This window comes from Bombina bombina, chromosome 7, assembly GCF_027579735.1.
Source record: "Bombina bombina isolate aBomBom1 chromosome 7, aBomBom1.pri, whole genome shotgun sequence".
Lineage (NCBI taxonomy): Eukaryota > Metazoa > Chordata > Amphibia > Anura > Bombinatoridae > Bombina > Bombina bombina.
The window spans coordinates 213113718-213129739 of NC_069505.1; the positions used below are offsets into that span (position 1 = coordinate 213113718).

At 38.8% G+C, this 16022-nt stretch overlaps 1 protein-coding gene across 1 annotated transcript in view; it reads left to right on the plus strand.

Annotated features, from left to right (window-relative positions):
- The window catches only part of SCUBE2 (signal peptide, CUB domain and EGF like domain containing 2), a 246157-nt gene that overhangs the window by 26229 nt on the left and 203906 nt on the right, over window positions 1-16022 (plus strand). Inside the window, exon 3 of the mRNA XM_053720602.1 lies at window positions 4627-4752. Coding sequence (XP_053576577.1) covers window positions 4627-4752 — 126 coding nt within the window. The remainder of the gene's footprint in view (window positions 1-4626; window positions 4753-16022) is intronic.

Genomic DNA, 16022 nt, shown 5'->3' on the forward strand with positions numbered 1-16022 from the left:
TACCTTGAGACGTCTTCACCCAACCGGGCAGAAGTGGACCTCCAGACGGCCAGAAGTCTTCATCCGATCCGGGCAGAAGAGGACCTCCAGACGGGCAGAAGTCTTCATCCAGCGGCATCTTCTATCTTCATCCATCCGGAGCGGAGCGGGTCCATCTTCAAGCCATCCGATGCGGAGCATCCTCTTCCGACGACTAACACTAAATGACGGTACCTTTAAGTGACGTCATCCAAGATGGCGTCCCTTCAAATCCGATTGGCAGATAGAATTGAAGGGACGCGATCTTGGATGACGTCACTTAAAGGTACCGTCATTTAGTTTTAGTCGTCGGATGGAAGAGGATGCTCCACGTCGAATGGCTTGAAGATGGACCCACTCCACTCCGGATGGATGAAGATAGAAGATGCCGTCTGGATGAAGACTTCTGCCGGTCTGGAGGTCCTCTTCTGCTCGGATCGGATGAAGACTTCTGGCCGTCTGGAGGACCACTTCTACCCGGTTGGGTGAAGACGTCTCAAGGTAGGGTGATCTTCAAGGGGTTAGTGTTAGGTTTTATTAAGGGGGGATTAGGTGGGTTTTAGAGTAGGGTTGGGTGTGTGGGTGGTGGGCTTTAATGTTGGGGGGTATTGTATTTTTTTTTACAGGTAAAAGAGCTGATTACTTTGGGGCAATGCCTCGCAAAAGGCCCTTTAAGGGCTATTTGTAATTTAATATAGGGTAGGGTTTTTTATTATTTTGGGGGGGCTTTTTTATTTTATTAGGGGGATTAGATTAGGTGTAATTAGTTTAAAATTCTTGTAATTATTTTCTGTAATTTAGTGGGGTTTTTCCCCGTATTTTAGTTTATTTAATTTAATTGTAATTAATTGTATTTAGTTTAGGTAATTAATTTAATTATAGTGTAGTATTAGGTGTAAATGTAACTTAGGTTAGGGTTTATTTTACAGGTAAATTTGTACTTATTTTAACTAGGTAGTTATTAAATAGTTAATAACTATTTAATAACTATTGTACCTAGTTAAAATAAATACAAACTTGCCTGTAAAATACAAATAAACCCTAAGCTAGATACAATGTAACTATTAGTTATATTGTAGCTATCTTCGGGTTTATTTTATAGGTAAGTATTTAGTTTTAAATAGGAATAATTTAGTTAATTATAGTAATTTTATTTCAATGTATTTAAATTATATTTAAGTTAGGGGGTGTTAGGGTTAGATTTAGGGGTTAATAACTTTATTATAGTGGCGCCGACGTTGGCGGCGGCAGATTAGGGGTTAATAAGTGTAGTTAGGTGGCGGCGACATTGGGGGCGGCAGATTAGAGCTTAATAATAAAATGCAGGTGTCGGCGATGTCAGGTGCGGCAGATTAGGGGTTAATAAGTGTAAGATTAGGGGTGTTTAGACTCGGGGTTCATGTTAGGTGTAGGCATAAAAAGTATTTCCCTATAGGAATCAATGGGGCTGCGTTAGAAGCTGAACGCTTCTTTTTTGCAGGTGTTAGTTTTTTTTTCAGCCGATTCTCCCCCATTGATTCCTATGGGGAAATCGTGCCCGAGCATGTTACACCAGCTTACCACTGACTTAAGCAGCGCTGGTATTGAGGTGAAATGTGGAGCTAAATTTTGTTCTCCGCTCACTTTTTTGCGGCTAACGCCGGGTTTTAATAAACCTGTAATACCAGCATTGTCTTAAGTGAGCGGTGAGAAAAAAATGCTCGTTAACACCGCACACCATTACCGACAAAAACTTGGAATCTAGGTGACGCTCCTGAGGATTCAGATTTTTTCAAATTTCGTTTCTAGTCGATTAGAATTTGGATACATTCTAATGTATTAATTTCGGATTAATACGGATTCAAATAAATTCGGTATGTGTTATGTTGATTCAGATGGTTCTAAGTTACACAACTGGAATTATTTCACTGTTCTCTCTCACTAAATTTAATTTTTATACTGAATTGTGAATAGTCCATGGCCAGTCGAATGTAACGAATAAATCCAAACTAATAAAGATTTATTCGTTACAAATGCATTCAGATTAATTTAGTTTCCTTGCTAGGGTATTTCGGAAATTCAAATTGATTAGAATCTCCGAATTTGGCAAATTCGTCCAAATTTTGATTGGAAACGAAACAAAACGCACCTATCTAGTATAAAACAATACTGGGTTTTTTTTTTAGAACTTGTATTTTAACCCCTTAATGACAACTGACGTACCAGGTACGTCATGCATTAACAAGCAGTTAATGACAATGGACGTACCTGGTACGTCAGTTGTCTAACAGAGTGCTGGAAGTGATCACAATCACTTCCAGCAGCTCTGAGGGTATTGCAGTGATGCCTCGATATGGAGGCATCCTGCAATACCCCTTTACAAGCCTCCGATGCAGAGAGAGACACTCTGTGGCCCTATCTGCACCGGTAGTGATGGTGCCGATGGTGCCTTTGTCCGGTGGGAGGAGGGAGCGTGTGCGCGCGCGTGCACGAAGCGTGCATGCACGTGCACGGGTGTACGTGGGCACGAGTGTGCACGTGGGCGCACGTGCACGTGCACATGCGCGCATTAGCCACACTGACACCAATGAAAAAGGAAGGGGAAAAAAAGTTATTTTATTTTTTTTACATTTAAAAGGATCTGGGAGGGGGAGGGGGTGGGGGTATTGTGGGGGGGCTGCTACACTACAGAAATAATTAAACATACAAATAAAAGTTATAAATAAAATTAAAATAGTTTGGTTTGTGGGGCCAAACTGGGTACTGGCAGACAGCTGCCAGTACCCAAGATGGCGGTAATTAGGTAGGGGAGAGGGTTAGAGAGGGGGGGATCAGGGAGGTTGGTGCTAAGGCAGGGGTCCATCACAACTAAAATATTTTATAATTTTTATTTAAAAAAAAACAAAAAACTCTTATTTAGTACTGGCAGACTTTCTGCCAGTACTTAAGATGGCGGTAACAATTGTGGGGTGGGGGAGGGAAGAGAGCTGTTTGGGAGGGATCAGGGGGTGGGATGTGTCAGGTGGGAGGCTGATCTCTAAAATTAACCCTGCAAGCTCCCTACAAGCTACCTAATTTAACCCCTTCACTGCTGGGCATAATTCACGTGTGGTGCGCAGCAGCATTTAGCGGCCTTCTAATTACCAAAAAGCAACGCCAAAGCCATATATGTCTGCTATTTCTGAACAAAGGGGATCCCAGAGAAGCTTTTACAACAATTTCTGCCATAATAGCACAAGCTGTTTGTAAATAATTTCAGTGAGAAACCTAAAATTGTGAAAAATGTAAAGTTTTTTTTTTTTATTTGCTCGCATTTGGCGGTGAAATGGTGGCATAAAATATACCAAAATGGGCCTAGATCAATACTTGGGGTTGTCTACTACACTACACTAAAGCTAAAATTAACCCTACAAGCTCCCTAATTAACCCCTTCACTCCTGGGCATAAAACATGTGTGGTGCGCAGCGGCATTTAGCGGCCTTCTAATTACCAAAAAGCAACCACAAAGCCATATAAGTCTGTTATTTCTGAAAAAGGGGATCCCAGAGAAGCATTTACAACCATTTGTGCCATAATTGCAGAAGCTGTTTGTAAATAATTTCAGTGGGAAACCTAAAGTTTGTGACAAAATTTGTGAAAAAGTGAACTTTTTTTTTTTTTATCGCATTTGGCGGTGAAATGTTGGCATGAAAAATACCAAAATGGGCCTAGATCAATACTTTGGGATGTCTTCTAAAACAAAATATATACATGTCAAGGGATATTCAGGTATTCCTGACAGATATCAGGGTTCCAAAGTAACTAGCGCTAATTTTGAAAAAAAGTGGTTTGGAAATAGCAAAGTGCTACTTGTATTTATTGCCCCATAAATTGCAAAAAAAGCAAAGAACATGTAAACATTGGGTATTTCTAAACTCAGGACAAGATTTATAAGCTATTTAGCATGGGTGTGTTTTGGTGATTGTAGATGTGTAACAGATTTTGGGGGTCAAAGTTAGAAAAAGTGTGTTTTTTTCCATTTTTTCCTCATATTTTATCATTTTTTTTTTAGTAAATTATAAGATATGATGAAAATAATGGTATCTTTAGAAAGTCCATTTAATGACGAGAAAAACGGTATATAATATGTGTGGGTACAGTAAACGAGTAAGAGGAAAATTACAGCTAAACGCAAACACTGCAGAAATGTAAAAATAGCCATTGTCATTAAGGGTAAGAAAATTGAAAAATGGTCCGGTCATTAAGGGGTTAACAGAGAAATAAGCTGAAAAAAATATTTCATATTTCTCCAAAAATGAAATAAGTCAGAAAATTGCTATATTCTCCCACAAGCCCACAAAGTTGCAGTGTAATTTAACCCTTTCCTTGCTGACACAAAAGGGAAACTAGGCTATGTCAAGCAAAGTGCCATTTATCACCTTATTTGAGTAGCTGTCAGTGAATGCAAATCTAGCTCTGCACTCACATCAAACGAAAGAAGCCTTGAACAAAACCCAACAAAACCAGTCTATTTGCAAGACAATCCTGGTTAAAAGACACTGCAAGTGCTTTCACTTATGTCACCGATCCGTGACTTACTTGTGACTGTGACATATGCATCCATCATGCTGACTTTCGCTTTATCCCCAGACATTGATGAATGTGATAACGAATACAATGGAGACTGCGTCCATGAGTGCTCCAACATTCCTGGAAATTATCGCTGCACTTGTTATGATGGATTCAAGCTGGCGAATGATGGTCATAATTGTTTAGGTAAGAACTGTAAAATAATAGGATGGCAGGAGATATATTACTAGTTGTTGTAATTGAGCTTTAAACTTTATTGAGACATGGGAGACAAAATAAAAATGTTATGGGAAAAAACTTGTATAACATTGTTACAGATATTGCTACAAATACTAATGCCATAAAGTGCTTCAAATGATAAGTCAAATTTGAAATGTGCATAGATGCATTTCAATTTTAAGAAGCATTTTTGCATTATACTTCCATTGGCCAATCTGCTTGTAGTAAAAGTTATTAGTTTTTCAGGGGTATACGCACATATGCTGTGAGGGTCTGTGCACCAGTACTCAACCTCAGAGAAGTGGCTGGGGTGTGTGTTGTGAAGACTTAGGCCTAGATTTGGAGTTTGGCGGTAGCCGTGAAAACCAGCGTTAGAGGCTCCTAACGCTGGTTTTAGGCTACCGCCGCTATTTGGAGTCATTCAAAAAAGGGTCTAACGCTCACTTTTCAGCCGCAACTTTTCCATACCGCAGATCCCCTTACGTCAATTGCGTATCCTATCTTTTCAATGGGATCTTTCTAACTCCGGTATTTAGAGTCGTGGCTGAAGTGAGCGTTAGAATTCTAACGACAAAACTCCAGCCGCAGAAAAAAGTCAGTAGTTAAGAGCTTTCTGGGCTAACGCCGGTTCATAAAGCTCTTAACTACTGTACTCTAAAGTACACTAACACCCATAAACTACCTATGTACCCCTAAACCGAGGTCCCCCCACATCGCCGCCACTCGATTAAATTTTTTTAACCCCTAATCTGCCGACCGCCACCTACGTTATACTTATGTACCCCTAATCTGCTGCCCCTAACACCGCCGACCCCTATATTATATTTATTAACCCCTAACCTGCCCCCCACAACGTTGCCGCCAGCTACCTACAATAATTAACCCCTAATCTGCCAACCGCCACCTACGTTATACTTATGTACCCCTAATCTGCTGCCCCTAACACCGCCGACCCCTATATTATATTTATTAACCCCTAATCTGCCCCCCTCAACGTCGCCTCCACCTGCCTACACTTATTAACCCCTAATCTGCTGAGCGGACCGCACCGCTACTACAATAAAGTTATTAACCCCTAATCCGCCTCACTCCTGCCTCAATAACCCTATAATAAATAGTATTAACCCCTAATCTGCCCTCCCTAACATCGCCGACACCTAACTTCAATTATTAACCCCTAATCTGCCGACTGGATATAAAAAAAAATATAAATATAATTTTTATCTAACGAAATTAATTAACTCTTCTTAAATAAATTATTCCTATTTAAAGCTAAATACTTACCTGTAAAATAAATCCTAATATAGCTACAATATAAATTATAATTATATTATAGCTATTTTAGGATTAATATTTATTTTACAGGTAACTTTGTATTTATTTTAACCAGGTACTATAGCTATTAAATAGTTAAGAACTATTTAATAGCTAAAATAGTTAAAATAATTACAAATTTACCTGTAAAATAAATCCTAACCTAAGTTACAATTAAACCTAACACTACACTATCAATAAATAAATTAAATAAAATACCTATAATTATCTACAATTAAACCTAACACTACACTATCAATAAATAAATTAAATAAAATTCCTACAAATAAATACAATGAAATAAACTAACTAAAGTACAAAAAATAAAAAAGAACTAAGTTACAAAAAATAAAAAAATATTTACAAACATTAGAAAAATATTACAACAATTTTAAACTAATTACACCTACTCTAAGCCCCCTTGGATCAGCCAATCGGATTGAACTTGATTCTGATTGGCTGATTCCATCAGCCAATCAGAATATTCCTACCTTAATTCCGATTGGCTGATAGAATCCTATCAGCCAATCGGAATTCGAGGGATGCCATCTTGGATGACGTCATTTAAAGGAACCGTCATTCGGGCGAGTAGGCATCGGGAGAAGAGGATGTTCCACGTCGGATGGAAGATGATGGCTCCCGAAGAAAGAAGATTGAAGATGCCGTTGATAGAAGACTTCAGCCGGATCATGGACCTCTTCAGCTCCCGCTTGGATGAAGACTTCAGCCGGATCATGGACCTCTTCAGCTTCCGCTTGGATGGGCTTGGATCAGGACATCGGAGGAGGTCTTCTGGATCGATCAGTGAACCTGGTATGGTGAAGATAAGGTAGGAAGATCTTCAGGGGCTTAGTGTTAGGTTTATTTAAGGGGGGTTTGGGTTAGATTAGGGGTATGTGGGTGGTGGGTTGTAATGTTGGGGGGGGGGTATTGTATGTTTTTTTTTACAGGCAAAAGAGCTGAATTTCTTGGGGTATGCCCCGCAAAGGGTCCTGTTCAGGGCTGGTAAGGTAAAAGAGCTTTGAACTTTAGTAATTTAGAATAGGGTAGGGCATTTTTTTATTTTGGGGGGCTTTGTTATTTTATTAGGGGGCTTAGAGTAGGTGTAATTAGTTTAAAATTGTTGTAATATTTTTCTAATGTTTGTAAATATTTTTTTATTTTTTGTAACTTAGTTCTTTTTTATTTTTTGTACTTTAGTTAGTTTATTTCATTGTATTTATTTGTAGGAATTGTATTTAATTTATTTATTGATAGTGTAGTGTTAGGTTTAATTGTAGATAATTATAGGTATTTTATTTAATTTATTTATTGATAGTGTAGTGTTAGGTTTAATTGTAACTTAGGTTAGGATTTATTTTACAGGTAAATTTGTAATTATTTTAACTATTTTAGCTATTAAAAAGTTCTTAACTATTTAATAGCTATTGTACCTGGTTAAAATAAATACAAAGTTACCTGTAAAATAAATATTAATCCTAAAATAGCTATAATATAATTATAATTTATATTGTAGCTATATTAGGATTTATTTTACAGGTAAGTATTTAGCTTTAAATAGGAATAATTTATTTAAGAAGAGTTTATTAATTTCGTTAGATTAAAATTATATTTAAGTTAGGGGGGTGTTAGTGTTAGGGTTAGATTTAGCTTTAGGGGTTAATACATTTATTAGAATAGCGGTGAGCTCCAGTCGGCAGATTAGGGGTTAATGTTTGAAGTTAGGCGATGTTATGGAGGGCAGATTAGGGGTTAATACTATTTATTATAGGGTTAGTGAGGCGGATTAGGGGTTAATAACTTTATAATAATAGCGGTGCGGTCCGCTCGGCAGATTAGGGGTTAATAAGTGTAGGCAGGTGGAGGCGACGTTGTGGGGGGCAGATTAGGGGTTAATAAATATAATATAGGGGTCGGCGGTGTTAGGGGCAGCAGATTAGGGGTACATAGGGATAATGTAAGTAGCGGCGGTTTACGGAGCGGCAGATTAGGGGTTAAAAATAATATACAGGGGTCAGCGATAGCGGGGGCAGCAGATTAGGGGTTAATAAGTGTAAGGTTAGGGGTGTTTAGACTCGGGGTACATGTTAGAGTGTTAGGTGCAGACGTAGGAAGTCTTTCCCCATAGCAAACAATGGGGCTGCGTTAGGAGCTGAACGCGGCTTTTTTGCAGGTGTTAGTTTTTTTTTCAGCTCAAACAGCCCCATTGTTTCCTATGGGGGAATCGTGCACGAGCACGTTTTTGAAGCTGGCCGCTTCCGTAAGCAACTCTGGTATCGAGAGTTGCAGTGCCGTTAAATATGCTGTACGCTCCTTTTTTGGAGCCTAACGCAGCCATTCTGTGGACTCTCAATACCAGAGTTATTTTAAAGGTGCGGCCAGAAAAAAGCCAGCGTTAGCTACGCGGGTCGTTACCGACAAAACTCTAAATCTAGCCGTTAATTTGTTTCATACAAGTTACTGCTGACTCTCTGAGAAGTTGTGGTGTTCGAATATTGTATATGGCAACAGTGTGTCTATTTAAAATTCAAATGCACCCATACACATTTTTATTTTTATTTTTTCTATCCCTTTAAGACTCCCGAGTCTTTCTATTTATCTGTACCAAAAGAAAGAGATACATTTTGGCTACTGAAGTAAATTGGAAAGTTGTTTTTTAAAGTTGTACATTATTTTTGAATCATGAAAGTAACTGTGCTCTCTGTTTGAAATATTCCATCACATCACAAACTTTAAAGGTTCTTTAATAAAAGCTAATTAATTAAATGTCTGTTTAGTGCTTAGGCTTATGAGTCTTCCTTCCAGAAGAGAAATTTGTATTTTATTGAATTTTGTATTTCAGATCAGATTTATGTTCTCTGCAGCTTCAGTACACCAGTAATTTTATTGTGCCCACTGTATGCCCAGCTGAAGCCTCTGACCTTAGATACATGCCAACTGCAGGTCTTATTGTGCCCACTGTATGCCAAGCTGAACCCTCTGACCTCTGATGCATGCCAACTGCAGGTCTTATTGTGCCCACTGTATGCCCAGCTAAAGCCTCTGACCTTAGATACATGCCAACTGCAGGTCTTATTGTGCCCACTGTATGCCCAGCTAAAGCCTCTGACCTTAGATACATGCCAACTGCAGGTCTTATTGTGCCTACTGTATGCCTGGCTGAACCCTCTGACCTCAGATACATGCCAACTGCAGGTCTTATTGTGCCCACTGTATGCCCAGCTAATGCCTCTGACCTCAGATACATGCCAACTGCAGGTCTTATTGTGCCTACTGTATGCCTGGCTGAACCCTCTGACCTCAGATACATGCCAACTGCAGGTCTTATTGTGCCCACTGTATGCCCGGCTAAAACCTCTGACCTTAGATACATGCCAACTGCAGGTCTTATTGTGCCTGCTGTATGCCCAGCTAAAGCCTCTGACCTTAGATACATGCCAACTGCAGGTCTTATTGTGCCCACTGTATGCCTGGCTGGACCCTCTGACCTCAGATACATGCCAACTGCAGGTCTTATTGTTCCTTCTGTATGCCCAGCTAAAGCCTCTGACCTTAGATACATGCCAACTGCAGGTCTTATTGTGCCCACTGTATGCCCAGCTAAAGCCTCTGACCTCAGATACATGCCAACTGCAGCTCTTATTGTGCCCACTGTATGCCCAGCTAAAGCCTCTGACCTCAGATACATGCCAACTGCAGGTCTTATTGTTCCTTCTGTATGCCCAGCTAAAGCCTCTGACCTTAGATGCATGCCAAATGCAGGTCTTATTGTGCCCACTGTATGCCCAGCTAAAGCCTCTGACCTCAGATACATGCCAACCACAGGTCTTATTGTGCCTACTGTATGCCTGGCTGAAGTCTCTGACCTCAGATACATGCCAACTGCAGGTCTTATTTTGCCCTCTGTATGCCCAACTGAAGCTTCTGACCTCAGATACATGCCAACTGCAGGTCTTATTGTGCCCACTGTATGCCCAGCTGAACCCTCTGACCTCCGATGCATGCCAACTGCAGGTCTTATTGTGCCCACTGTATGCCCAGCTGAACCCTATGACCTCAGATACATGCCAACTGCAGGTCTTATTGTGCCCACTGTATGCCCAGCTGAACCCTCTGACCTTAGATACATGCCAACTGCAGGTTTTATTGTGCTCATTGTATACCCAGTTGAACCCTCTGACCTCAGATACATGCCAACTGCTGGTCTTCTTGTGCCCACTGCATGCCCAACTGAAGCTTCTGACCTCAGATACATGCCAACTGCAGGTCTTATTGTGCCCAATGTATGCCCAGCTGAAGCCTCTGACCTCAGATACTTGCCAACTACAGGTCTTATTGTGCTCGTTGTATACCCAGTTGAACCCTCTGACCTCAGATACATGCCAACTGCAGGTCTTATTGTGCCCGCTGTATGCCCAGCTGAACCCTCTGACCTCAGATACATGCCAACTGCAGGTCTTATTGTGCCCGCTGTATGCCCAGCTGAACCCTCTGACCTCAGATACATGCCAACTGCAGGTCTTCTTGTGCTCGCTGTATGCCCAACTGAAGCCTCTGACCTTAGATATATGCCAACTGCAGGTCTTATTGTGCCTGCTGTATGCCCAACTGAAGCCTCTGACCTTAGATACATGCCAACTGCAGGTCTTCTTGTGCCTACTATATGCCCAACTGAAGCCTCTGATCCTATGCATAAGACCTTACATCAGATACATTATGCCCTCTGCATGTGTAATGAGAAGCAAGATCGTATACCTGGCAATCCATACCACACATTTATCAAGCTTAAAGGGACAGTAAAGTCAAAATTAACCTTTCATGATTCAGATAGAGAATGCAATTTTAAACAACTTTCCAACTTACTTCTGTTATCAAATTTGCTTTTTATCTTGGTATCTTTTGTTGAAGAATAAAAGAAGGTAGGCTCAGGAGTGTGTACGTGTCTTTAATACTCTATGGCAGCAGTGTTTTGCAACATTGTATAGCAAAGCTACAAATAATGTTGCAAAACACTGCTGCCATAGAGAACAAAGCAAAAAGTTTTTTTTAAATTGAATGTTCTATCTAAATCATGAATGTTTAATTTTAACTTTACTGTCCCTTTAATATGAACCGATTCCTCAAATCAGATGTCTGAGACCTGTGGTTCCTTATCTTCTGTTGCCAGTGGTACTGCTGTGTGTAAAGTGAGACAAGTATGAGAGTGCCAGGTCTGTTTGCTGCTCATACCCTCCAGCCAGAAAGGTGGTCTGCATGGAAGGAGGGAGGAGCAGTAACAGTCAGACACTTCTAGTGGTGCATATCACTCTCCTAAAATGCATGTAGCAGATTTTTTTTCAGTATCGGCTTTTTACAGGTTGGAGAAACTGCTTTATGTAGCTTTAGCCAGTGGAAATCTGCTAATGAACTGAGTTGTGATTTCTTGTATTTCAGGGGAATAAACTTCACCTGTAGAAATGTTTATTTTGACAGATAAAAATAAATAAATAAATTAAACAAAAAATGGCAAAATGACAAAATATGTTAACCCTTCATTGTGTAGGATAAATTGCACAAATCCTCTCCTTTACTTTTCTGGTGCAGAGAACACGTTTTTGCTCTCGGGGCTTGTACTTTACAAGTATCACCTGTTGTTGGTAGTAGCGTGCAGGGCCGCCATCAGGGGGTGACAGGGTTGACTCCTGTCAGGGGCCCACTGGGCCAGGGGGCCACATGAGGCAAGCACAACTATTATTTAAAAATATATATATTTTTTTAAAATTTTGGCAGCCATCAGAGGGCGCAACAGCAGAGTGCTATTAAGCGTGGGGAATGTCATTACAAGGAGCAAAGCATTAGCATTTGAGAGGATTTCTGAGTGTGCACTAAACCACTATGCACAGTGTGAGACAGACTTGGCACTTTGTTTGTACAGTGTATGCCTGAGTCTGACGGCAGATTACTTTTATTTGCAGAGGAGGTAGGACTTACTTAGTAAATGTTTTTTATTTCTGTGCAATTTCGGATTGTAACTACAGTGTGGTAGTAGTTGTATGGTGGAGCCAGGGTCCATAAAAACACATTTTGTTTTGCAATATGCAGCAGTGTATTTATGATTATTTGTCAATGCTGTAGAAATTCTATATTTAAAACCATGCAGAAATGTTTCCTCCTCAATACACAAATGGTAGGTGCCCTTTTGGAAGATATGATTTTTTTTATTAATATATATGTTTTAATTACATTTCAGTTTACTGCCCCTTTATGCAAGGACTTTCTAGATGTCATGAGGCATTTTATCTAAGATTTTTACATCTGCATAAAATGTTATACTCACAGGCTAAGATTGCTCAGTGTTTGAAATGAGACAGGTTAACTTAACACTGTTCAGTTTACACTACAGCTGACTTAATTTTGAAATACATACAAACAAGCCTAAATCCTGCATTTAACCAGATCTAATGGTATGAGACTGAGTACCACAGCTTATGGTTCCACCAAGACCATATAGAGTACAGCATTTTCGCAATCCATAAGTACAGCTGACAGATGGGAACATTTGTACACAATATTTGAAGTGGTGCTCTTAATTGGGGAAAATGGGGAAAAAACAAACAAACATATGTCAACCTTTCAAAAGTACTTTTCATCTACCCATTCTGACAGATCATTAATGTACAATTTTGAATTCATAGAATTATTTATTTTTGCACATTTACAAATATGATTCTTTAAAAAGTGATCTCTTAATTTCTGCTTCTTTTTTTTTTTATCATGCATGCCACACACTGTTGATTTATGGGATGCAATGTGTGTGTTTCTGTGGGTGCCTGTGTTTATGTCTTTGTGTTTTTATTGGTATCTCTATGAGTGTGTATGTATTTTTTATTTTCTGTGGGCTTCTCTGTGAGGGTGTGTGTGTCTGTCTTTGTGCATTTTCTATGGATGTCTCTGTGAGGGTGGGTGTATATGTCTGTCTGTGCATTTTCTGTGGATGTCTGTGAGGGTGTGTGCGTATGTATTTGTGCATTTTCTATGGGTGTCTCTGCGAGGGTGTGTGTATGTATGTCTTTGTGTATTTTCTTTGGATGCCTCTGTGAGGGTGGGTGTGTATGTCTGTGTTTTCTGTGGATGTCTCTGTGAGGGTGTGTGCGTATGTCTTTGTGTTTTCTGTTGGTGTTTCGGTGATGGTGTGTGTATGTCTTTGTGCATTTTCTGTGGGTGTCTCTGTGAGAGTGTGTGTTTGTGTGTGTGTATGTCTTTGTGTGTTTTCTGTGAATGTCTCAGTGAGGGTGTGTGTATGTATGTCTTTGTGTGTTTTCTGTGGGTGTCTGTGTGTTTATGTATTTGTGTGTTTTCTGAGGCTGTCTCTGTCGGTGTTTCCTTGGGTGTATGTGCAAGTTTGTGTTTGAGTTTGTGTGTGTGTGTGTCCATTGTCTTTTCCTTTTTAGGACATTTTGACCTTACTACTGATTATTTACATCTTTCAACAAACTTTGAGACTGAGACCTTTTCGGAAGTCACCAATCCACCATTTAAACTTTCAATTATTGTTTAGGCAGTTCAGGGCCCTTCCTTTCAGCCGCTGCATGCTGTTGTCATCATTTAGTTGGCATCTTCTTTGACAAAAAGATAATCAGAACTCCATATTTTGTTTTGTAAATCTCCTTTTTTGACAAAACTGTAGTCAACCTCGTTGCTTGCCAGGTCAATGTAAACAAGTGCTAAGTGTCTGTTTGGGTGTCTGAGTGTGTTTGTGTGTTTCTTTGCGTGTCTGCTAGAGTGTCTATATGTGAATCCTAGTGTATGAGTGTGTCTGTGTGTTTGTGTGTTACTACCTTTACATAATTTTCAAGTTTGACTACACTTAAGAATTAAGTGTATATATACATTTTAGTTACTTGGTCAAAAATTGCACATGTCAAAGGGGGAGGGGGGCTGATCAATGGTTAAGTCAGGCGGCCCTGGTAGCGTGTAATGATGTCTTGCGCAATGAGCAAGTGCCCGAAGGTGTTAATTGATCTTGGTGGGGAGAGCCCTCTGATGTTGTCCATATCTCAGGTGTGCTAAGGAGTAAATTAGATTACTTGTATAAAAACACGAGTCACTTTATTTTAATAAGGATTTATATTACCTTATAGATATCAAGTCATACGCCCATTAATAACGATCACTTGCTCCAGTTTTCTGTGGTGTTGCTGTCACAGCTCAAAAATCCTTGTTTTTCTGAGCAAAGTCAAATGTTTACATATTTAAACAAATGGGTGAAATGTTAAAATATATAGCGTTTTATACTCAATCTTTTTAGTGGAAATACAGTATGTTGTTTTTATTTCCCATTATTTTTTGCTACTAAGTGAGATTAGACAGGGATAGGATAATTAATACATTATACATTATACATTATAAACTAGTTGTCCCTGAGAAATTATTATATTGTGTTAAATGTAATACATTTATGGTTAGATACAGTATGTTATTGTTAAACCATTTTATGCAACTGTAACATGGTACAAAGTGCAAAAAAATAAATAAATACAAGTTTTGCTTAAAAACTCAACCATAGAATCCTAAATGTTTGCATTTTGAGGTGGTGAACAAATACTTAATATGCCATGTACGCTATAGAAGATTTTTTTAAAAAAAAAAGAGAAAATAAAACAAAAAAATATGATGTATGTTGGTAATTTAAAAAAAAAAAAACACTGACATTGATAGGTTAATAAAATGTGTAATAAGTACATTTGGCTCAGCAGTCTACTCGAAAATTGTTATTGTTTAAAAATATAGCTAATCCCTTTATTACCCACCCCCCAGTTTTGCATAACCAACACAGTTATATTAAAATACTTTTTAACTCTGTGATTACCTTGTATCTAAGCCTCTGAATGCTGCCCCCTTATCTCAATGCATTTTACAATCTTGCATTTTAGCCAATCAGTGCTGGTTCTTGTATAACCATTATAACCATTATTCTCCACAGAAAGTGAGCACAATGCTACTATATATATGGCACACACAAAGCACTGTCTAGCTGTTGTGCAAGACTTAAAAAGCACTGAGACAATGGGCAGCCGGCAGGGGTTTAGAAACAGAAAAATGTAGAGGTTATAAAGTATATTAATATAACAATGTTGGTTATGGAAAGCTGGAGAATGGGCATTATCTATTGTTTTAAACAAAAAAAAGTAAAAAAGAAAACAATACCAGAAATATATTAGCAAAAACCCCCCAAAAAAACACTTCCGTATGGACCTACAAAGTAAAATTAAAAAGGCACTTACAAGTGGGACATTAAACACTTAACAAATGCTAGATACAATTGTGTATTCTGATTATTACATCCAGATTATATATAAAATATTAATTGCAGTGGCATATTTAGGATTAGTGCTTCACTAGGCACTGAAAACTCTGCTGCCCCACCCCACCCCACCCCCCTCCCCACAGGGGGCTGTTTTTTTGGCCATAATAATTTTTGGTCAGGGTATAACGTGACTTTTTTTTTAGGAAATATTAATCAGGACTTGCAACACACTTGCATACACTCAGGTCATATAAATATATATATATATATATATATATATATATATATACAGAATATATTCATATATATATATATATTTACCATAACCTGTAGAGACAGTAGGCATGAAATGCACTATAACGTTTATATTGCAATAATAAAATATTATGAATTAATAACAAAGACTGAATATTTCAGTTTCAGCAAATAGTGTGCCTTTGCTAACACACACCTTATAGCAGTTCAACATCACTCACTTGAAAAAAGCCCAAGACAGTGTCCCACTGATGCCTATGTCATTACAGTCTAACAATACCATTATAACATTACTGATGCACCCTTACAGCACTTCATAACTACACACGTCACATGTGTGTGTGTGTGTGTATATATATATATATATATATATATATATATA